General features: G+C 42.5%; 1 protein-coding gene across 2 annotated transcripts in view; it reads left to right on the top strand.

Annotated features, from left to right (window-relative positions):
- Positions 1 to 23,590, top strand: part of NEGR1 (neuronal growth regulator 1) — a 457,176-nt gene that overhangs the window by 287,535 nt on the left and 146,051 nt on the right. For both annotated transcript variants that reach the window (XM_081193857.1, XM_081193858.1), the window contains exon 3: positions 315 to 440. In XM_081193857.1, coding sequence (XP_081049983.1) covers positions 315 to 440 — 126 coding nt within the window. The remainder of the gene's footprint in view (positions 1 to 314; positions 441 to 23,590) is intronic.

Raw genomic sequence — 23,590 nt, 5'->3', positions numbered from 1 at the left:
TTCCTTGTTGAGTTTGGTGGGACTTACTTCCAGGTAAGTGTGTTTAGAATTGCAGCCTGAATATTGTATCAGCTAAAAGCTATCAAGGAAATGTATTCCTGTGTGTGTATGCAGAGGTGCTACTTTGTAGAGATATTTCCCTATAGAAAATGGGCATATAAACTTAACCTTGCTTAGTGCATTGCGGAGCAAGGGTGACTCTTGTTTGGGATGAAGCTGGATTCTAACGATATCAGTATTGCATCTTTAATGACATCTCTAGTGGTTTCCCAGATTAAGGAAATCTTTAACTGTGTTTTATTGTGTCGTTTCAGTTTCTCCAAAGATAAGTCATATCTCAAATGACATTGTGGTGAATGAAGGAAGTAACGTCACACTGGCCTGCTTGGCTACAGGGAAACCAGACCCTTCCATTTCTTGGAGACATATCTCTCCATCAGGTATGCTCAAAATCCACTCAATTTGATTGTGGATGGGGTTTTGGTGTGTTTGTGTGCGGTTTGGGTTGTTGCAGCTGTTTTAAGTTACATACAAGTCTAATATGAATTCCAAGTGCCAGACTGTTCAGGAACCTAGAAATTTGCTAGAAAATTTGAAATATGTTATAGAATTTGATTAAAAGCACTAATTGGATCATACTGGTAGCTAAAGTCCATGATATAAATGACAGCAGTCAGAGAGTAGCTATTAGCTTTAAAATGTTATATATGTGTGTTTCTGTGTGTTTTGTTGTCAACAGACAGTTTCTGCCTTTGAGTTCCTGCCAAAATCAGTACCCTGTGGAAAGGTGAAACTGGTTAATGAGAAAGGGGGGAAACTGCACATTTTCAAGGCTTTCCCCCCATGTTTGAGTGCCTCAGGCAAGAGATCTGAAGTTAGTTTCTAGCTTTTATCTGTTCATGCTCCACCCTACACAGGCACCCAACACACATGGCTATTTAACTATTTAATAGACTCCACCCTGACGTTTTCTTCTCTTGCTTTCCTGTGCAAGGGAGAATGCAGATTCCAGGCAATGGAAGTGGTGCAATACAGACAGCTAGGTTAACAGCCTCAAAGGAGGTGGCAGGGAAGCTGCAAGTGGGGATTCCTGCTCAGATGATGGAACCACAATTTTGGCTTCCTGCCAGAAGCAGCATAGTGTGGAATTGCAGCTCCATTGCCAGAACAATGGAGGTATACTCCCTTGTCTCATAGGAACATGGGAAGCTGCCCTATGCTAATTCAGACCACTGGTCCATCTAGCCCAGTATTGTCTACACTAGGGTTTCCCAAATTTGGGAGTTGTAGTCCAAAAACAGCTGAAGACCCATCAATCCTAGCTAGCAGGACCAGTGCTTAGGGATGATGGGGACTGTAGTCTGAAAACAGTTGGAGACCCAAGTTTGGGAAACTTCTGTCTACACTGTCTGGCAGTGGTTCTCCAAAATTTCAGGCAAGATGCTCCCCATCCCTACCTAGCCCTGCCAGAGATCAAGCCTTGTATCTTCTGCATGGAAACCAGATCCTCTACCATGGAGCTGCACCCCTTTCCCATGAAACTTGCATGTTGTATGGAATTCAAGGAGGATAGGATGGGTATGTGATCTTGGAGATGCACATATGTGCAGGAGACACCAAGGCTAATAGAGAAAGAGAGGCCTAGAGTGAGCAGGGGCAGGTGGAGGCTGCTCATCACGATGCTATCTTTGCCATCCCACCATGGGAATTAGGTGGCCCTAGAAGGAGAAGGGCCCCAAAGGGGGTGGGTGAGTAGTGATTGTTTCTCCTCCATTCCCACAATGGGAGTTGGGCAGGGGATAGGCTCAGGCAGAGAGAGGGCTATAGGCTTTACTCAGCCTGAAACCTATTGTGTGTCATTGGGGCTGATGGGAGTTGTAGTCTAGAGAGCCACAGGTTCTGTTCAGTTTCATTTGCATCCTTTGCTTCCCTTTCTTCTACATTCCTTTTTCCTCTACATTCTTTTACTCTATTTGCCTCTTTTCCCTTCCTCCCCCTTAACAACTAATCATCTCAGGGTGGTGACTTCTTAGACCTGCCTTCCCCTCTCCTCTTTTTGTTCTTGCTATATAGAGTGTCATGCATGTTGGTGATGCTAGATCAGGGGTAGTCAGTGCTGATGGACTACAACTCCCATCAGCCATGAATGGCATTGGAGAGCACCACATTGGCCATCTCTGTGTCAGATGAATAGCATTGACAAAATGGCCACCAACTGCAACTTCAAGGAGGAGAGTTTGTGTTGGGTTTAAGAGCTTATTCCTGTAGTTAGACAATATTTAGATAGTAAATCAACCTCGTATGGATGTAGGTGCTGGAGCCACATCCTAGCATGCCTAAAAGAAAGGCTAAGCAGCACTTTGCTTTATAGTGGAGGGCTTGAAAGAATTACTAATAGTGACCTTTAAAAGAGCAACAATTAAACCTTTTTAAGTGACCACCAAGGGAGCAGAAAAATCAGTTACTTCATAAAGGTGGTCTTTAACTAAATGTCAAACAAAATTGTGTTGGGAACCTTGGGGAGTCTTCAAAGTGGGAGCCTAGGACGTGAACTCTCCTAAAAGGCGACACGGGGCCTTAACTTGCATTGTGAAAATGACATTAGCAGAACCTTGCTGCCACCTTGCAGTTTCAGTGCAAAGAGAAATTTGGAATGTCCCCTCACAGCTGAATTTCTGATTCAATCAGCAGAGGATTTATTTATATATAGAAATATTTATAAACTGCTCTTTCATAAGATGTATCAAGGCAGTAACTTGAGTCTTTTCTTCAATCCCAAAACACACACTTACTAAAATGTAAGCTCCATTTAACACACTGGGACTTCCTTCTGAGTAAACAGGTGATTCTGCTGATGAATGTGGCCAACTCATTGGATCAAGAGATTAGATATGAACAGCTTACTCCCATGAGATAGCATCCTTTGATGAATGATGTCTTCATAAAAACTTCTATTTATCTACATTGCATGAGAATTGGGACTACTTAGGTAAATTGAAACTAAAAAAAATTACCTTTGGATAACAAAATCTATTAGGATTGTGCAGAAAAGATCCACAAGCAGGAACTCTGGATCCTTCCCAGTCATGGCCACCCCCTTTGCATTCTGAATGATTGGTTGATACATGAATGTTGTAAAGAAGAAAAATATTCTCTAGTAATCAGCCACTGGGAATAATCAGCAGAGATGAATGCAAGTTAAACACTTGTTAATGCCAGATGGTGCTGAACCAATAAAGTCTGATTCAAATATTTAGGAGTTCCTGGAATGTACAGCTTTAGAATGCATATCTGGATCCTTTTCAGTAAAGATGCCCCTGCATGTTGAGAGCTAGGATAACAGGGAAGTTTTGGGTGAGTGTTCCAATATGCCACCCTCAATCTGCAGCCTGAATAAGTATAATCCCATGAAAACTTGTGGAAACAGTTAAAGGCTAGAAAAAGGGCACAGCAGGCTACTGAATTTGGTCCCCTGTCCTAGGGCTGGATACCTATTCGCTAAGGCATTATAGAGATGTTTTCCCAGTCTCCTAAGAAAAAAAATTCAAGACTCTGTTACTGCAAAAAGTAAAATAGGAACAATTGGAAGGGAAAGGAAATCTGATGGGTAGAGAAATGACTGAATGTTCTCTCCCCACTTTCCACTCTAAACCAACCCAACCAGAACACACTTGCCTCTGTCATGGATGTTTTAGTTGAGATTCCTGCATTTGGGTCTCTTCCAACTCTATACAGTTCTATGATTCTGCTATGGTCTTCCCTAGACAAGTAACTCAGATAGGGGTCATGGTGTCTCAGTTCTTTGGTAGAGATAATATTTAGTTTCATTTGCACAACTGCAGCCATGCAGATCCATAGAACACTTGAATTACATTTTAATGAATGAACAAAATGAATGAATTGATTACATTTAACTGAATAGTGTTCCATTTGGACATAAGTTTTAACTAGAAACAGAATCATTCATTTAAAATAAGACCTCAGAGAATGCTCCAGTTACGTTTAACCATGTACATTCTAGCACAGAAATGCTGGTGGATCTCACTCCAGAGAGGCATAAGGTGCTCATGTTGTGTCAACGAGGTGTGATCATGAGGATGATTTCAAGCTTGACAAAATAAATGGAAGACGTACACCTGTAAACTATTCTCTGAGACTATGGCAAGGAGACTATTGTTTAAGAAAAGATGCATCTGCAGTATATTTCATGCCTTGTTTGAGGCACTGGCTTCCAAGTACCTACATTACTGTATCAGCGTTACTAGAGAGTTTTTTTGGGTGACTGCTTGGCAATCTGATATGGCTGAAATCCTGGGTCACCCTCTACCACGGAGAAAATTATGCTAGGGTAAAATAATTTATAAGGAGACAGCTTGTAGGCATCCTAGAATGGAGTCTAGAAAAACACACACACAGAAGCTGTGGGGGGGGGGGAATAGAACCTTCTAGTCTAACTAAATTATCAGATAGGTAATAAAAGAAACTGGGCTTATAGGGGAAAGAACACAGGGTTTTTCGTTATTTGGCACACGTTAGATTTTTGCTTTGCTTTTGCTTTTAGTTCACTTGATGAACTAAGGTTCATTGGCACTTCATGTTTCTCCTCAGTTTTCACCTGTAATTCACAGCAGCATCCATATAATTACAAAGACTGTTGCTCTGAAATAGGGTTCATGCCTTGCATTCATAAGGTCCCACAAGTCCATTTGAAGAACTTGAAGGTAGAGGACTGGAAAAATACCTGTGCCTGGAGATATGGAGAGCTGGTATGGTCAGGTTAAGTTGGCATACCTGGGATAATGTACCATTGATCTGAGTCAGTATGAATTAGTGCCATTTTTCTACCTAATATGAGAGTCAATACAGTCTCTCTTTTTGTAGTGTTCCACATTCATAACACCGCTTCAGTACAATTCCATCCATGTTCATGCAGAAGTAAGCCCCACAATGTTAAGCATGCCTACAAGGGAGCAGATTAGACACAGATTATGTTCATATTAGCGTCATAACATGCAGCAAGGTTATTGCTCTTCGCTGCATTTCAAGTTACAATTTCACATTGCAGAGAGGGGGGTGGGCATGTTTACATATTACCTGATGCACATTACATGTTTGGTTTCCCCATGCATGTAACCGCCCCGCTATTCATGAGACTGCACATTGATATGGATTGCTGCTGAAATCATGTGTACTTGGCTTCAAACACCACTGGTGGGAGTGCACTGGAGCCAGAGTAAATGACAGTGTGTATACGGCCATGGAATCGGCACTTCACAGTGCAAACTATAAAATGCAGTATAATTTGAAGAGAGGAAAAATAACCACTTTGTATAGTTTCCACTTGGCAGAGGTTGGTACATTGCTTTTTGCTGAGAAAAAACTGTTAGTCTAATATGAATGAAAATAAACTGTAAAGTTATTTTAACTTAGTACATAAATTAGAGCATGAGTTTTAATGGGGCATGTTTAACTTGCAGTCATTATGTAAATTCATTCATTATTATAAATATTCATTATCTGAAGCTATTATGTAAATCCGCCAAATCTACACATTTAGTGTAACACTAGAAGGAACATGGAACAGAAGCTTGTAATCTGAAAATCTTATATTGTTGAAATGTCATCTGAATAAATTGCAGGTATTAGTTATTTTGTTCTGACATTTAAGAGCAAAGTGCAACATCAATAGCTGAAGAATGAAACTGGAATCTTAAAAGAATTTGGGGTTGTCTGAGACATAATTCTGCCTCCTAACACTTGTATGCACAGCATGCTTATTATACTTTCCGTTTTTTGAAAGCAAGAGCTAGAAATGTTAAGTCAGAGGAGCTGCATTGCAGCGCTTGCTCTCCAACCTTCTCAAAGCCCTCCAAGGAATGAGCTACTGCAATTTCTCTTCAAACCGGCTTACACATTACCTTTATTGTGCAGCCATGTTGAAATGGCCTCCAGGTGTGATGGTTTAGCTCTATCTCACTGCAACATGTGGAGTTGGTCACTGTTTTGCCCTTCTGATCCTATGTACCATCTCCACATAATCCCCAGTTGCTTCTGGGACTCTATGGTGCTGGCATCAAGATGCTCCAAACAATCAGATCTAAGTATCATGGCGTGGCTATTTTATGCATCAGAGTGGCAAGAATGGTGTTCCAGCATGCAGCATCCTTTCAAGTAGCTGGGTTGTTGTTTTTCCCCTGTGATGAAGGTAATGTAAACAAAGCCCCGGAGAGCTCACTCAGTTGCTGAGCTGTTCTTGCAGATATGGCGCTTTCCCTATAACTCACTAGCGCTCTGCCTTTTGAAAGCTTAACTCCACTAATACGACAAATAAACAAAATTCAGCAGAATGCCTTGGTCAGACTGGCCGAGTAGGGTGTGGGGAGAGTCACAGAATCCTGTAGCACCTTAAAGGCTGGCTCTTTATCATGGTATGAGAACTTAATTGCCAATAAGTCTAATTAACCGGTGCATGAAGACTGACTTAGACAAAGGGAAGGAAGGAAGCTAAAGGATACGAATTAATCCTCCAGTTAAAGGCCTTTTCCTGCTTTACAAAGCAGGAAAAGGCCTTTAATTGTGAAATGGGTTAATGGGCCTGGAGAACGATACTTCAGACCTTTTGCACTCATATTTCACTCCAGCTTTAACTTTCTGGATGGGTTCTTTTTATGTCTCTTGTCTTTCGTTTATTCCCATCTTATCAATTTGGTTGGACTTCCAATGTACCTAAGTGAACATAAACTTGCCTCCTTTTCTGTAAAGCATTAAAGAACGAGAGCCCCATATGCATACGGCTAAAGATAGAAGGAGCCCTATGACCCACCAGTGTCCCTGATTATGAGGAAACATCCTGTGGGCATACAGCCTTTTCCTATTAACACCAAATATGTGGTCATGATAGGGGCAATAATACACAATACATTAATGTACAATAATGTATATTAATCCTGCATGAATGACAGTAAGATCAGAAATGGCATGAGAGAAAAGCAAATACCCCTCCTCTGCAATGTAATTCATCTAATGCGTCTTTCACCAAGCGTTCCCTGATGTGTTAGGGGTTTTTGAAATGTTTGTCCATTCAATTCTTAATACCTGATTTCGGCGTCCATTCGGTGTCCTTAGGGGCAGTCCTTTGTGGTCTGTGCAAACAACTGAAGGGTGTTGTGTGTGTAGGTCCCCAGGCCACCCCTCAAATAATTTCACACATAACACATAATTTTGGTTTTGGTTTTTGGGCACTATTTTGGCCACAACTTTATTAAAATACAAAATCAGTGAGTGGTTGTTTAGACATTGGTTATGACTATCTGTCCCCCCGCCTGGGACAGAACTGACATCCCGAGGTCCGATCGGTAGCCAGTAGAAGGGAAAGTCAAACTTGGGGGTCATTTGAGCTAAGCGTCGGACCCATGCCGCTCACCCCAGCAGCTCCCCAAAAGCTTGCCGGCCCTGGTCCCATGACAGGGATTGGACAAAATCGTGGCAAGCCCCAGGATTCCTTTAACGGAATTCCCTTCAGTGCAATAGGAGGGGCAGGCACAGCCTATCCTGACCTGTCCACCACCAGCATATTATAACCAATGCCTAACCGCAACCTTACAAGTTGTGACAAATTGCTGAGCAGTAGGCAAAAACCAAATGGCACAGCCAATCACCAAATGGCAAAATTCCTACTAGGCCCCTGCTCCAAAGCAGACGACCCCATGACAGGCAAAGCAAGGTCAACCGGAAAAGAGGGCGGGCGGGTGATCCGATGCACTCTGCAAAGAGAAAGAGAAACCAGAGTGCACCAATATTTAAAGACTATGGTCCCACACACCCAATTTGCAACATACAATTTGCCCCAGCAACCCGGTTACCCAATCACAATGCCAGGCAACAACTATTAACCTGCCTGGCAACAAGAGGCCTGGCCCGGTGGCCCACACCGCAACACGTGCTCTCATTTATTGGAGAACACGCTTTGTTGTCAGATGAGGGAACCTATGGCCTAGAAGATGAGCAGGTTAAATTATTGGAATAATAAACCAGATGTGTATAGCTTGACTAGAGAACTGGCCCTGCAAGCCAATAAAAAAAAATGTTTGAGCACTTGTAAAATATTAATTTTAAAGTGATGGACATGTGTGTGTTTGGTAGGAGTTGATGGTGATATCCAAACATAGGCCACACGCACCATGCTGCTTTAAACAGCCATGGCTTCCCCCCAAATAATTCTGGGAGCTGTAGTTTGTTAAATGTGCTGAGAATTGTTAGGAGATCCCTATTCCCATCACAGAGCTACAATTCTCAGAGGGTTTAACAACCAATCCCTCTTGCCAGCCAAGTCTGGGAATTGTAATTCTTAGCACCCTTAAAAACTGCAGCTCTCAGAATTCTTTGGTAGATCTGTTTAAAGTGCTTTAAATGTATGGCTGTTTAAAGTGCTTTAAATGTATGCTGTTAATGCGTCCACAGTAATATGACATGGTTCATATGGAACCAAATTGTGCAGCATAATCACCACTGTTTATAATGAAAATGATATTCTCAGAAGCAGTTTACTCAGGTGACTGTAACACAAAATTTCCTACACACACACACAGACAAAAAGGGTGTTTAGCATTTGCCCCCATTCATGTGAAGGAGACTGCAAGATTTCTATTTGATGCTAAATCAGGCTCATCGTTAATTCAATAGCAAGTTCAAGGGGGAGATCAATGCCTATTAGAGAAATTAAGACTCCTCTTTCCAAGAATGAGTAAAAGGTATATCACTGCTGGTACAATCTGAAAATGTTAACTCATTCCCATTGCAGATCTCAAGGGTTTCTACCCTTACCATGCATTTAAGAATAGTAGACAGAGGTATAGGAAAGGGAAGAAAATGAGTGATTAGGTATATGTAGTTCACACTTAAATCCCAGGTTCACTTGGTTGCCATGCCTTCAGTTTCACCCAAAGCAGAAGTGAAAGCTGTCCATAGAAAACAATGGACAAGTGCGGAATTTATCAAGAATCGTGTCAGACTAAGTGATATTGAGAGGTGACCCATTGAAATCAATATAGTTGTTACTATTTCAGCCTACTGAGTCCTATTTTTTGCAATAGCTCTAGCTCTTAAGTATCACTGAGGATGTTAAAATTATTCATATCAAACTGCCCGGGTGGCAACATAAGAACCGAAGAGAAACCTGCTGGATCATCCCAAGGCCCCATCTAGTCCAGCACCCTGTTCTCACAGCAGTCAACCAGATGCTTGTGGGTTCCCACAAGCAGTTAAGATGAGCTGGTGAGGCCCTTGTTGCCAGCTCTGTCAAGCTGTGGTTTGCGGAGTGGAGGCACAATACCAGGTCTTCTCTGTGGGTACCCCTAAGCTGTAGAATGACCTCCTTTATGAAGTGTGTCTGTATCAGACACTGAGAACTAGTAACTTACTGCCCAATTGTAGAAGTGGTAAGAACATTTTGACTCAAAATTCTAGGGTTCTGTGCCCTGAAGTACCTCTCCAGTTGGAGATGTTGTTATTTCATCACGGATACAGTGATGTGGTTTGCATGTTACATTAACCATAGTTGAACTATAGCTCAATGTAACTGAGTAGTGTATTGAAATCATGGTTGCTTTGCTCTTCCTCTACTCCTGCTAGGAGACAGGCAGTGGCCTCACTTGCCACATCACTTGAACCCAGTCTTATGGTTTGTTTTCCTCCAGACAAATCAGAAGAGGAGGCCAAGGTTTGTGCGGTGGCAGCAGGCACAGAGGAGAAGCAATTTGCCTGGGATTTTAGCTTTGTGTACCGTCACACTGCTCATTCCCATAAAGCCAGGCCAAGAAACTGAAGTATATTACTTTGTATGCTGTTTTGTGGTCTCCCTACAAGGAATCTGTCACATCCTGCTTCTTCAACATGAAACATGAGATTGAGGGTCTTGGTGTGTCAGAAATACAGTAGTAGAGCTCAGTGCTCCCCCCACCCGAAAAATAGGTGCCGGAACACACTCTTTAACCAGAGAGAGAGGTGTCAGGATTGCATACCCTTGAGTACCCCCTAAAGGGGGGGGGAGCACTGGTGGAGCCCTATCTGCAAAGCAGCCTTTCAGTTTCTGTGATGTGCCTGTGTGTCTCTATAAGAAGAGCTTGCAGCATTCCACTTCCTCTTCCTGCCTTAATCCCTTTGTCCTATGTGAAGTGTGCTAATAATGCCTACCACCAATAAAAGCCTTTCTTTTTCTGCAAGGAGAGCCTTCCTAAGCGCTGAATGGCAAGTATGTTTGACCCTAAACCCACAGGTGAATGTAAGAAAAAGCAGTTTCAGGAACTATTTCACATGTAAAAACTTTATGATGTTACCAAGAGGTTCAAGGTTTTGTTTTGTTTTCCTGTCACAAAGCAAGGTGATGTAATACAACAAATGCAACACATGTAAAGGAAAAGGAAAAAGCTGGCAATGATTTCTTTGTAAATGGCTAAAATTAAAATACACCAAGCATATCTGAATCGCAGAGGTGTGGAGGACGCACGGGCTACAGCTGAAAATAACAAGGGACAGAATAATAACAGTGTGCTGGGGAGCATAATTGCAACACAGCATAAAATTCCCGTAATAACACTAAACATTTGCAGTTCAGTGATATCGCCAGCCTGTGCTTCAGGATTAGCTTTGTTGCTCTTTCATCCTGGAAGAATCCCCTCCCCATTAGCAAAATTCGGTTCTGATTCTCTCTCTCTCTCTCTCTCTCTCTCTCTCTCTCTCTCTCTCTGTGTGTGTGTGTGTGTGTGTGTGTGTGTGTACGTGCACGTGCCGTAACTGAACTCTATCCAATACAATCCCTATTATTTCTGGACAGCACTAAAGCTCTGAAGATGTATTACACTAATGTATCATCATAGCACTGTCATTCTGACGATATATTAGTGTAATACATCTTCAGAGCACTCAAATGATGGGGCTGTCTAGGAGTTGATTCAATTCAATTACTGGACAAAAGGCATTGCTAGTCAACTGAATGGAGAAAGAGAGAAAATACTTCCTATAGAAGCCTTGCTAGAGCGCATTAGTGCAAAAATGTCATTATGAAGGCTGCTATTGTGTGAAGGCTGCTGCCATACTCTACACAATGATATTGAGCACACACGCCCGTATTCATAAGGAGGAAACACAATTGTACGCTGGTGAGCTGGGTTGCACTAATTCCTACAATCATGGTTTCCAAAAACTACTGCTATGTGGTTTTGGGAAATTGCTATGATCATGTAACTGTGTGTGCCATACTTCTCTGCTAATTCCCTCTGCATGATCATAGGTATATGCAAGACAAGATCAAGGATAGGCATACCGGAACTCAATCCTATTGTATCAAAGAAATTCAGCAGCAGCACAGCTATAAACCCATCCTTCAGGTGGTTATTATACTGGTTTTATTTAACAGCAATCTTAAGTATCTTGGAACACTGATGCCCACTTTGCATGTTAGAGAGAAAGAATGCACACAAAATAAAGTCTGCTTGCGAGGGCACATGCCATGTTTGAATATTCACTGTAATAATCGACAGTGGAGCCACCAACTGAACTTCCATCCATGTATGCAGACTGATCTTTCTACACTGGGAATCAGACCAGGATCAGGGAGACTTAAGGTTCGAAACCTCACTGTGTGACTATAGGTGAGTGCTATGTTTCAGCCTAAGCTACTTCATAGGGTTGTTCCAATAAGAAAATGGATGTGGGGGTGGGAGCTCCTTGCAGGAAATGCAATATAAAAAATATAAAATATATATTAAATATTATGACAACATGTGGATTAATGACATTTAAACTAATAAAAAATGAGGGATGGCCCTTAGCTCTGTGGTAGACCAAGTGGTTCCAAATTCAGTCCCTGACATATGGTCAGGAAGAACTGCATGCCTGTGACCCTCAGAGGTGTTACTAGTCATAGGAGACAATAATGGGCTAGATGGACAAATTGACTTACCTGGTGTTGAAAAGCACACACTTTGTATATGTTTTTTATCCATCATATGTCCAATGACCCTTAAACTGACCATTGAATTTCAGAGCTTCCTGTTGCAGAAAAACTTCTCTCTTCCCACTACTTCCAGTTTGTTTAGCATAGAATCATAGAAGAGTTGAAAGGGACCCAAGGGTCATCTAGTCCAACCCCTTGCAATGCAGGAATCTCAGCTAAAGCATCCTGTGGCCCAAGACACCATAATGTTGTAATAGCTGGAATTATGAAAGCTAGAAGGAAAACATTATCATAGCTCCCTTCTTGGAGACAAGGGAAGGATGCAACTGTCCCATGCTATAGGAAACAAATGGAACAATGTGGAAACTGGGACAACTCTGGGTTTGTTCTCTTTTAAATTGGTCAGCTCCAGATTCACATTCTCTTTGTAATGATGATATATACAGATCATAGCGAAATAGCTGAATTTTCTAGATGACTGAAAGAATTTGTTGTAGACATTTTCATACGTGTGTGTGTGTGTGTGTTATGCGGAAACAGTGTAAAACAATTCAGTGGTTTTATTTGATGAGCACTGACATACCTCCCTTATGCCATCATTATTCTGCTGGCAGGCAACAGCTTGATTATGGGCACCAGAACTGCTCTTATCTTCCAGGTGAGAGATGAAGGAATGAGGTGAAACATCTGTTCCCTGCAGCTAAGTTGGAATGGGTCTGGAGATTAGCCAGAAATCCTTCAATGGCAAACCACGGCAGGAAGAATCAACTCTGACTTGGCCAGGAATAGCCAAAAGCTCAGAGGACTCTCATTTTTCGTGTAGGAAAATAGAAAATTGGACATTAGGCCATTATGAATAATTGCCCTGGCCTGCTGAAAGCTATTTATCTCAATCTCAGTCTGTGGCATGTATTTCATATTTACTTTCATGTCTTAGTAGGGGGAGATGAGAGTACTGGATAGGGACTATTTCATCCTGTCCCAACAGCTTAGATTGAGTATTTGTAACTGGGTAAAACTCAAAGGGAGGATTCTGATGGGAGTAGGGGCCAGATCTATTCTGGGCAGCTCCCAATGAAATACTAAAAACACACAAAAAATCAAACACAAAAAACTTCCCTATATAGGACTTCCTTGAGATGTCTTCTAAAAGTCAAATAGTTCTTTATTTTCTTGGCATCTGATAGGGTGGCATTCCACATTTTGTGCTGTTTTATGCCACAGTATCCATAACACATTTGCCATGTGGACATTTAGCCTTCCTTCCAATGCCAACATCGCATGTGACCATAGGAACACAATGTGGCTTGACTATCATTCATTCATTCCCCACCCTTTTCCCCCTGACAGGGACTCAGGGACTTATCTAGTCTAAGTCTTTAGACATCTCTGTCACTTTCTTCTGTTCTGCTTTTACTGCTTGTTGTATTCTTACAACCTGGATAATGTGCAATAATGGGTAGGAGCATGATATGAGAATTCTGCAGCAGAGATGTTGGTTAGGTATGGTGACATTTTGGACACACTACTTATTTTGACATTTTCATCCCCCAAAAAGTTTTTGATTTGAGTTTCTACTGAAATGAGGCTGCATTTTAAAGTGGTATTTTAATCTTGTTTTTAAGTTGTATTTTAATCAATTGTTTTTATACCTGGTGTTAGCCGCCCTGAGCCAGGTCTTGGCTGGGGAGGGCGGGGTATAAATAAAATTTATTAATTATTATTATTATTATTATTATTATTATTATTATTATTATTATTATTATTACTGACCCTTTATTCTATTGTTCCTTGTTGAGGGTGAGTTGCTCTTTCTAGGTCTGCATATACTGTGCTGCCATTCTAAAGCTTCGGCCTTTTTTGAAAGGTTTTTCTTAACTATTAAAAAAACCCACTAGGCTTCAATGACAAAATAAATGTAACATTTATTTCAGCATCTGTAATGTTCAGGGACTTAAGATTTGTTGTGACCAAGTAATAAGGCTTCACAGGATCTGTCAGCTCTCCAAAGCTCTAAGAATATTCTTCATAGTTTTCTTTAAAAGAGCCAGGTTAAAAATGGAGGGACCACCACTGGAAGAGCTAGATGTGATGAGTATATATTTAACTCAGACTGAATGCAAACTTTGGGCAAGCAAGCAGCGGCGTAGCGTGAGTTGTCAGCACCCGGGGCAACGCAAGTAATTTGCGCCCCCTAACCCGGGGCAAGGCAAGTAATTTGCGCCCCCCAACCCCTAACCTGCGAGTTTCCGCTGGCGCTGCCGCGCAAACAACGCTGCTTGCCCGGAGGAGGATGGAGGCAGAAGCAGCCGCCGCCTGTGCCTGGGCCGAGGGGATGGCGGCGGCGGCAGGGTGCAGAGGCTGCCCGTGCCCGGCCAGGCGTCGGTGGCGGCGGCGGCGCTGCTGCAGCGGCTGCTCCTCCTGCGAGCAGTGAGCGGAGCGCAGCCACAGCGACGGCGGGGGGCGCGCGCGCTAGGGCGCAAGGCTGGCGGTGGCGGCGGGGAGCCCGGCGGAGGAAGGAACTTGTCCCCTCTGGACTCGCGCCCCCCCCCAGATGTTGCGCCTGGTGCGGTCGGCACCCCTGGCACCCCCCACGCTACGCCACTGCAAGCAAGTCATTAATAAGAATAATGGCAATCAGCCTCACAGGTGCTCAGTCTTGTGCTAGTATGATGAAGCTGCAACATGTGGAATAGGTGTGCTTCTGGGTAGAGAAAATACTAGGAAGATAGGAAATTCAGTATGCAACTCTCCAGGATTTCAGACAGGAGACAGCGCTACCTGGAGATGCTGGGGACTGAACCTGGGACCTGCTGCATTGCAAAGGAGATGCTCTGCCACCGACCTACAGACCTTTCCTTGATCAGTGGCACTAAACCAGGTGTGCTGCAAGGCTAACCCAGGCCTGTGTTAAAGCAGAATGAGAACACTGCACCGGTGATGGGTTGTGACTTCAGTATTCAGAGCTCCCAACAAGTAGCGAAAAGAAGGGTCTTAACCCTTGGTAGACTGCTATACATGTCTACCGGGCTTTATCTGGCATCAAATTGTGAAGGCTTCTTATTTGGCTTCATGGCCACAAGCTGTAGGGGCATATTTATTGAAAATGCTTCATCCACGGTTGCTGCAATCTTCAGCTGTTAGCAGGAAAAGGAAGTCGGCAATTAAGCCTGCATGCTTACTTCTCAGTACTCCCATTTGAACCCAGGAGAATGTATTTCAGAGTCAACATGCCCAGGATCAGAGTAAACATCTTGTCACAAAGGTGAAGATGGGAAGTCTATTGCTTGGGCCATGCTTGTGACATGGGAACATTTGGAACAAAACACGGAAGAGAATTAACTCTGTCCCTGGCTGTTTTGTTGATCTTCGGTGAACACTAAACCTTTGCACCTGTACTGTAGGTAGCCTGACTTCTTCTTCTTCTTCTTCCTCTTCCTCCTCCTCCTCCTCCTCCTCCTCCTCTTCTTCTTCTTCTTCTTATTCTTCTCTTACACAAGAGAAGGACATCTGACCATGCTGCTATCCATATAGTGTACAGATATCCATCTGGTCTATTTGTTTCAGTATCTTATGCTATTTCCAACCGAGAGCAGCTGTTTTTATCTACATCAAGAGTATTAAAATGTAGATAGACATCCTTTATATCAAGATTCTACCTCTAAGGCAGCAAAATCAATACCCTAATGTATCCTAGCACAACAGCTGGGTAAGGATGCTGTGGTAAAATGACTGTAAAAGGAAAATTCAAAGTTACTTCAGAGTATGGTGACTTTATGGATCTCAGTTATATATAATTTAGCCTGACAGCAGTTCGGCTCAATGATAAAAAGTTAATATAACTTTGAGAGTGGTGGTAGGGAATTAAACCTGGCTTTTTCAGTTTTAAAACCAATATGTACACTAGCCTCAAAACTAGCAATTTTGAAACAGCAGTGAACTGGACACTGTGCTTCTAGGAAAAATATAAATAGTCCCTATGAGTCATTTTATCTCTGAATAGAACATAAAAATATACTTTTTCAATAAAGTAATGTTTGAGGATTGCCACTTAGTATTAAAGGGAAACTGCAGTGCAGTTTACTATAAATTTTTTGATTTATTACAAGATAGAGAATGTTCACTGGAAATGGACAGCTTTATGCTGGCATTACTGTTACTTACTATTCTCGCGTCATTGTAGCAACACCACTTTGATGATTGACAGTAATACATCAATTTAATAGCCTTAAAAGATTTGTTTCTCTAATGATGCATTTGTGTAATGATGGACCATCATTTCATGAAACTTTTCTGAATCAGCACTTAGAGGATTTGCATGGTTTGTTTTAAAATCTATGCAGAAAGTGACACCCAGAGATGATAATTTTATTTTTAAAAAGTTGTTATCAATCTTTATAGATATAAGGGTCCCCATTAGCTCTTTAGGGTTTAAGGAGATATCACAGCTTTTAGGGCAGGAATAGCCAATGTGTTGCCTCCTGGTGTTGTGGACTACAGCTGCCAACATTGCTGGCCATTGACAGTATTGGCTGGGGCTGATGGGATTTGAAGTCCAAAACATCTGGAATGCACCTCATTGGCTACTATCCATGGCTTAGGGATAAAGTACTTTGTATGTCAGATGGAATCCATGGCACATCCAGGAAAGACCTCAGGGGATGGTACTCTCAGACAGGTGCCAAAGCTTTAGCTCAGCGGTAGGCAACCTAAGGCCTGTGGACCAGATGGGGCCCAATTGCCTTCTCAATTTGGCCCCCGGATGGTCTGGGAATCAGTGTGTTTTTACATGAGTAGAATGTGTCCTTTTATTTAAAATGCATCTCTGGGTTATTTGTGGGGCATAGGAATTTGATCATTTTTATCTTCAAAATGTAGTCCGGCCCACCACATGGTCTGAGGGACGGTGGACCGGCCCATGGCTGAAACAGGTTGCTGACCCCTGCTTTAGCACCTCAGAGGAACACTGCTAATCCCTGAACTGCTGCTGGTATCCTTCTGAATACAAGTTACTGGAAACTGCTTGCGGTCAGGTCCTGCTTACAGGTTTCCCACAGGCAACTGGTTGGCCACTGTGAGAACAGGATGCTGAAATAGATGGACCATTGGCCTGATCTAGCAAGCTCATCATATGTTACTGTAAAGACAGTCCCTGCTTTTTATTACAAGGATGTGACCATTTATTTTAATGCACAATTGAGGAGGCTTCGAGCCTCCAACAACAGCCAAGCGTCTTACCAAAATACACTAACAAACTCCAGGGAATTCTTCCTTCCATGCTGCCTCTGGAAGCAGGTGGACCCTCCTGAGCTGTTAACCCTCTCAAGTACTGTTGTTGCTACCACCTGGTGCAATACTATAGGGAAATTCATTTTCCTAGCCTCTGCCCACAGAGGAGGATTTAAGGGAGTGCAACCAGTTCCGTCACACCGGGTGTGGCGCCTCAGAGGTGCCACTGGGGATGCCATGATTATGATTTAGAATGGAGCACACAAGCTGGTAAAGGTAAAGGGACCCCTGACCATTAGGTCCAGTCGTGGCCGACTCTGGGGCTGCGGCGCTCATCTCGCTTTACTGGCTGAGGGAGCTGGCGTACAGCTTCCGGGTCATGTGGCCAGCATGACTAAGCCACTTCTGGCAAACCAGAACCATGCACGGAAACGCCGTTTAACTTCCCGCAGGAGCGGTACCTATTTCTCTACTTGCACTTGACGTGCTTTCAAACTGCTAGGTTGGCAGGAGCTGGGACCGAGCAACGGGAGCTCACCCTGTTGTGGGGATTCGAACTGCCGACCTTCCGATTGGCAAGCCCTGGGCTCTGTGGTTTAGATCACAGTGCCACCACATCCCTACACATAAGGTGGAGGGATGCTGATTTTTAGTGTCCCACAGGGTGCTGCTAAAATTCATAATTTGAACAAAGGCCCTTCACTCTCTAGTTCCTAAAGTGGTTCAGAGTTGGTGTCCTGGACAGTAAATGGATAGCAGGAATAGATTGCAATAAACTTTGCTGGAAAATATGAGGAAATTAAATTGCACTAAATTCTACAATGGAGCCCAAGTCTGCAATGCCCTACAATGGTAGAAAAGTAATATAAATTCAAATAAAGCAATAATACACGATACAGAGATACATGTTATGTCATTTCAGAGCTATAGATCATCAGTATTCAAGATAGGAATGACTCATACTGCAGAGCAGAGAGTACAACCCGTGACATGGGCAAAATAAATAAATAGGGAGTTGACTGTTTTCTTTGCTCAAAATAAGCATGTTTAAAGGCAATCTGATAATTAAAAAATGCAAAAGCCATGAAAGATCTTTAAGTAACAAATTTCACAGTTTGCATCATCTGGCAATAATACCAAATTCACAGGTATTACACATCTCTTTGGGCTATCGATCGTCTTAACCCAGGGGTCAGCAAATTTTTTCAGCAGGTGGCTGGTCCACTGTCCCTCAGACCTTGTAGGGGGCCAGACTATTTTTTGGGGGAGGGGGGAATAAACGAATTCCTATGCCCCACAAATAACCCAGAGATGCATTTTAAATAAAAGCACACATTCTACTCATGTAAAAACACCAGGCGGGCCCCACAAATAACCCAGAGATGCATTTTAAATAAAAAAACACATTCTACTCATGTAAAAAAGCACTGATTCCTAGACCATCCACGGACCAAGTACAGAATGATCTGTACTTGATCATTCTCATGTTCATTCATTTGTTAATGTATGAAAATTCACAGATAATACCCAACAATGCCTTCATCACGTTTCCGAGGCCTCTGGGCAGTAATCATGCTAGTTTATATAGTCATGGCTCCCCTCAAAGAATCCTGGGAACCGATAAACAATAAAATAAATATGATTCTTGTGACGGAAAACCATGCCCATTTAGCCTATGAATTTTTGGGTTCAAGCAGGACATTTAACTAATTTGAGGTTGGGACCCTATACACACTTACCTGGGAGTAAGCCCTATTGATCTCAGTGGGTCTTGCTTCCATGTAGCTATGCATATAATTGAGCTGTAAATGGCTTTATTAGACGATCTCCTCTTCTTCAGCAAGATTGATTTTTCATGACTCACTCAAATATGAGCATTAATCCACATTTCTTATTTAATTAACTGCTACTGAGCAATTGCTTTTACTGTTACTGTTAGTCCAGTTTTATGCACTGCTTTGTAAATATCAGTACAGTTCAACTTCAACTATATAGGTATAAGATGCAGATATATTTCTCATGATGGAAAACCATGTCTATTTAGGATCTAGACTGCTTGCTTGTGAGTCCAGGCATTCTTACATTATATTGCACTTTTATTTATGATGACAAATGAACTGGCAACATGAGTGAACGCGGCATCTGGAGAGTTCTCTCTTTGCTTTGGACTTGGTGTATGTTCATTTATGTATGTTAAAAACACAGCATAAGATAGCAGACAAGGGTGGGGAAGAGACATAAAGTGCTTGCAGACCCATGCCCACAATAAGAAGTAAATTCAGAGGAGTGAATGGGGAGGGAACTTACAGTGCATTGGATTGAGCTGCAAAGCTGTAGCCCTGTGCCCACTTACCAGAGGTTTCCCACTGAACTCAGACTAAAGGTGAATTAGATTGTGCTGTAAAAGAAGTACTTAGATTAACATCCTCCTAATGCTTATCTTTCTCTTACACTCAGCATTTCCTGGCTATTCTCTTTTCTATACACTCTGAAGCCCTCCCTCTGCCTTGTGCTTCCTCCAAAGGATGGGGAAGTAATATTGTAGTTCCTATGCAAAGTTAACTTCTGAACATGTGGCTTCCTTCCTCTACCATAAAACACAAGAGTTTAAGGGTGAAGAAAGATGTGTGTGTGCCAGGGGTGAGGAACACACATAACAACTTGATACATCTCTTTTCAGACCTGTACTTGGGACAAATATTCTAGTTCCCCACATCCAGAGTTAGCCTCGACTGATTTTTCCTGCCACCCAAATTCAGGATTTTATAAATGCCTTGTGCTGCCTAAACAAATCTGCTGAGCGTGATAGCGACTCTTCTATATGATGTTCTTTGCAGCACATAATTTTAATAGATTACTATGGCATCTTCAAATAACATACACCCACGTGCGTTTTTGTTCTAAGAAACTCTGACAGACACTAATAACAGCTCTAATAAGAACTGTTGCAGGCACTCTTGGCAACTTTTCTTTCTTTCTTTTTTACATTGCATTTCATTTCTGTAAGTATTTGCTATTCAGTGTCCTCTCGCTCTCGCTTATTCCTCCATTGCACCCTTTGCAGTAGCAGTCTTTTGTACAAGGTACACCCATTTTCCCTACAGTTATTGTTTCTGGTGATATTTTTCAACTGGACTGATGACTGCTTCCTCAAGCTGGCAAGTTACGCTGCTTGTGCGGTAGCGCTATGCTGGCCTCTGAAGCCTGTCACTTCTGTCAATATTGGAGTGGCAGCAGTATTGACCTTGGCTGGAGCCGAATGTTGCTGCTCTCAAGGCTGCAAAGCAAATTCTACCAGCATTACAATCCTAGAGGCAGATCAAAATTTGAAGGCTGGGAAAAACCCTAATGTGCAGAGTTGAACTGCACCATGTTCATTATTTGCTTCCCTCATTCAACGAAGTTCAGAACTAAATGTGCCACCAAGACCCCATTCTGCACTGTACATTCACAGCAGTATCATACCACTTAAAAGAGTCATGGCTTCCCCCCAAGAATCCTGGGAGCTGTTGTTTGTCAACAGCGCCGAGAGTTGTTAGGAAACACCCACCCACCCCTGAGATAGAATTCCCTGGTTATGGGATTGTTACATCACTTTGGAAACTGCAGCTCTGCGGGTCTCTGCCTATTCCCACAACCCCCACCCAGTGTAAAGGGCTTTGGATTGCTCTGTAAATCCCCCATACCAACCTTCAGAGTTTTAAGAGGTGCTTTGAATTCTGAGGTATGACATCCACTTCATAGGCCCATTTGCAAACAGTGTCATGCAATCCATCCTATTTGTAGACAGAGAAACTGGGATAGCCAGCAGTTCCTCAGGTGTTGGGCTCACCATCAGCAGTGTGCTCCTCAGAGCAAGGGCTAATTCAGAAGACATTCACCTTTTATATTTTCCTGTCTTTGTTGTTGTTGTTGTTGTTGCTGCTGCTGCTGCTGCTGCTGCCATTGAAACAGGCAATACCAACAACTTGCATGTTGGCAGCTTGGACACATTTCACACCCTCCATAATTCCCCTGACCTGCTTCCATTCCAGTGCATTGTGAGGGGGATATAGTGGGGAATATTCATAAAATATTCTGCATAGGAATATAGGAAGCTGCCTTATACTGAGACAGACCATAGGCCCATCTATCTCAATACTGTCTGCACTGGCTGGCAGTGGTTTTCCAGGTTTCAGACAGGGTTCTCTCCCAGCCCTACCTAGAAATAACAGGGATTGAACCAGGGACCGTCTACAAACTAAGGCCCGGGGGCCGGATCTGGCCCAACTGCCTTCTAAATCCGGCCCGTGGATGGTCCAGGAATCGTGTGTTTTTACATCAGTAGAATGTGTGCTTTTATTTAAAATGCATCTCTGGGTTGTTTGTGGGGCATAGGAATGCGTTCTCTCTTTTTTTCAAAATTTAGTCTGGCCCCCCACAAGGTCTGAGGGACCGTGGACCGGCCCCCTGTTGAAAAAGTTTGCTGACCCCTGGTCTACATGCAAGGCTCATGCTCTGCCACTGAAGCGTGGCCTTTTCCTAAAGTTGCCTTCTTTTTCTTGGGCCGTGGGTGGGTGGGTTCTATTAAGAGAAAAATATCACATTTCCCCCACAGAAAAATACCATCTGAGGAATTTTGGATCCAAGCGTATTTTTTGCTTTTTCCACACACACACACCCATCTGCTGCAATTTAATGCAATGCAGTGCTGCGAAGCTCACTTGCTACTTCTCAGTAGGAACCTGATACCAGTATAACATAGCAAAGTGTATTCAAATACTGCTGCAACGGCATATGAAAACAGAGCATTTTTTACTAGGCCACACTACTTTCAAGCAATGCAAAATGTAGCTTTTATTCCATTCTGGCTGGTAACATATGCTTCATTTCAAATTGATAGTAAATAATATTTTCCTGGAAATTCATTCGCCCTAGCAGAATGTAACAGCAGCCAACCACATAAACAGGAACAGCTGGCTCTTTAGCAGAAGCTTACCTTTCATAATATATTCCTTCCAAGTGAAACGGAAAAGGAGAAAACAGCATCACTCCACTGTATTTTGTTGTATCCTATTAATTGATTTCCCTGCCTCTGCCTTTCCTCATTTTTAATTATGATTTGGCAGGCATATTTTGTTTTTTTGCATTGGTGCTCCCATTTATGCTTTGAAACACTTGAAATAAGGTCCCAGTCCTGTGCTGGGAGTAGATATGGGGGAGAAATTCAAATAACATTTAAAGCCAAATCTATCAAATTCACACCTTCCGAAACAATATAAGAACTGCATGAAATCTGCACTTACTTGAATTTTTTGATGCAGTCTTCTGAGCAATGTTTACAAAAATGCATATATTAGGGGAAAGTGTGCATAAAAATGAAAATAACATTAAAATGCATATTAGGCAAACACGCTTGCAAAAAATGTGCACATTAGTCAAAATTGCTTACAGAAATATTCTTCTTGGAAGAAATTCACTCTAGAATGCTGGTGGATTTTCATGCAGGATTTTCGTTTGGAAGTGAATGTAAGTATGCAAAAATAAGAAAGCGAGAGAACCAAAACTGACAGATTCATCCCTACTGAGGTAGGGGATTGTGCTTCTGCCTGGCTTGGGGAGGGAGGCACAATGCTCTGACGGGGTCCAAGAGCCCTTCCACCACCTTCCCTAAGCCTGAGGCACAATGTCACACACATACAACATCTGCCCCTCCTCACTCTCACAAGCTGGTCCTCTGGCCCTAACTGTTCCCCTATGAAAAATTTCACCACACACCACTGCTGAGCCCCACCTCTTGTGCATCAGTGTGGTGTACATTGGCTGAAGCCACACCAGGAAATCTTGGCATGGTTGCAAAGGCCTGCTGTCACCAGAGCCCTTTGAGCCCGGCAGCTGAGCAGGAATTCTCTTGACCTGTGTCTTGATTTTGAATGCAGGCATTCATACATTGAATGTACAGGCTTGTATACACATTTAACCCTGGACTAGAACACAATGGATATCAGAGCTGTTAACAGAACATTGCGATTCAGAAGCTTTAGTCAAAACGAAATGCCTTTCCACAGCAAATATTTGAAACGTGTGTCAGCTTTTTTTCTAGGTAAGGCGGAACCTTATGTTTTGTAAAAGTCAATATGAACTGAAGCATAATGGTGAATTTTCATCTAGCCTGCTAGAGGACTGTTCAACTCAATTGCAAAATGGGCATAGATTTATTTGATGTATGCCAAGGTTAGGTAACTCTAATCAATTATAAAGAGACGGTGTATATCGCTTCTTGTGATAGTCATTGTTACAGTATTGCTACCTTATGTGAGGCTGTGTAATGTGCAGTTGTTTTCAGCACATGGGAGAAGGGATGAAAGATGTAATCGTTTGTCACCTTGATTTCAGGAATAGTTCTGTCAGCAGTTTCCTGCAACAAGC

Source organism: Podarcis bocagei (genome assembly GCF_964188305.1).
Source record: "Podarcis bocagei genome assembly, chromosome: 5".
Classification (NCBI taxonomy): domain Eukaryota; kingdom Metazoa; phylum Chordata; class Lepidosauria; order Squamata; family Lacertidae; genus Podarcis; species Podarcis bocagei.
Note: the sequence above shows the minus strand (reverse complement) of the source record. Positions and strands in the feature narration are given on the sequence as shown.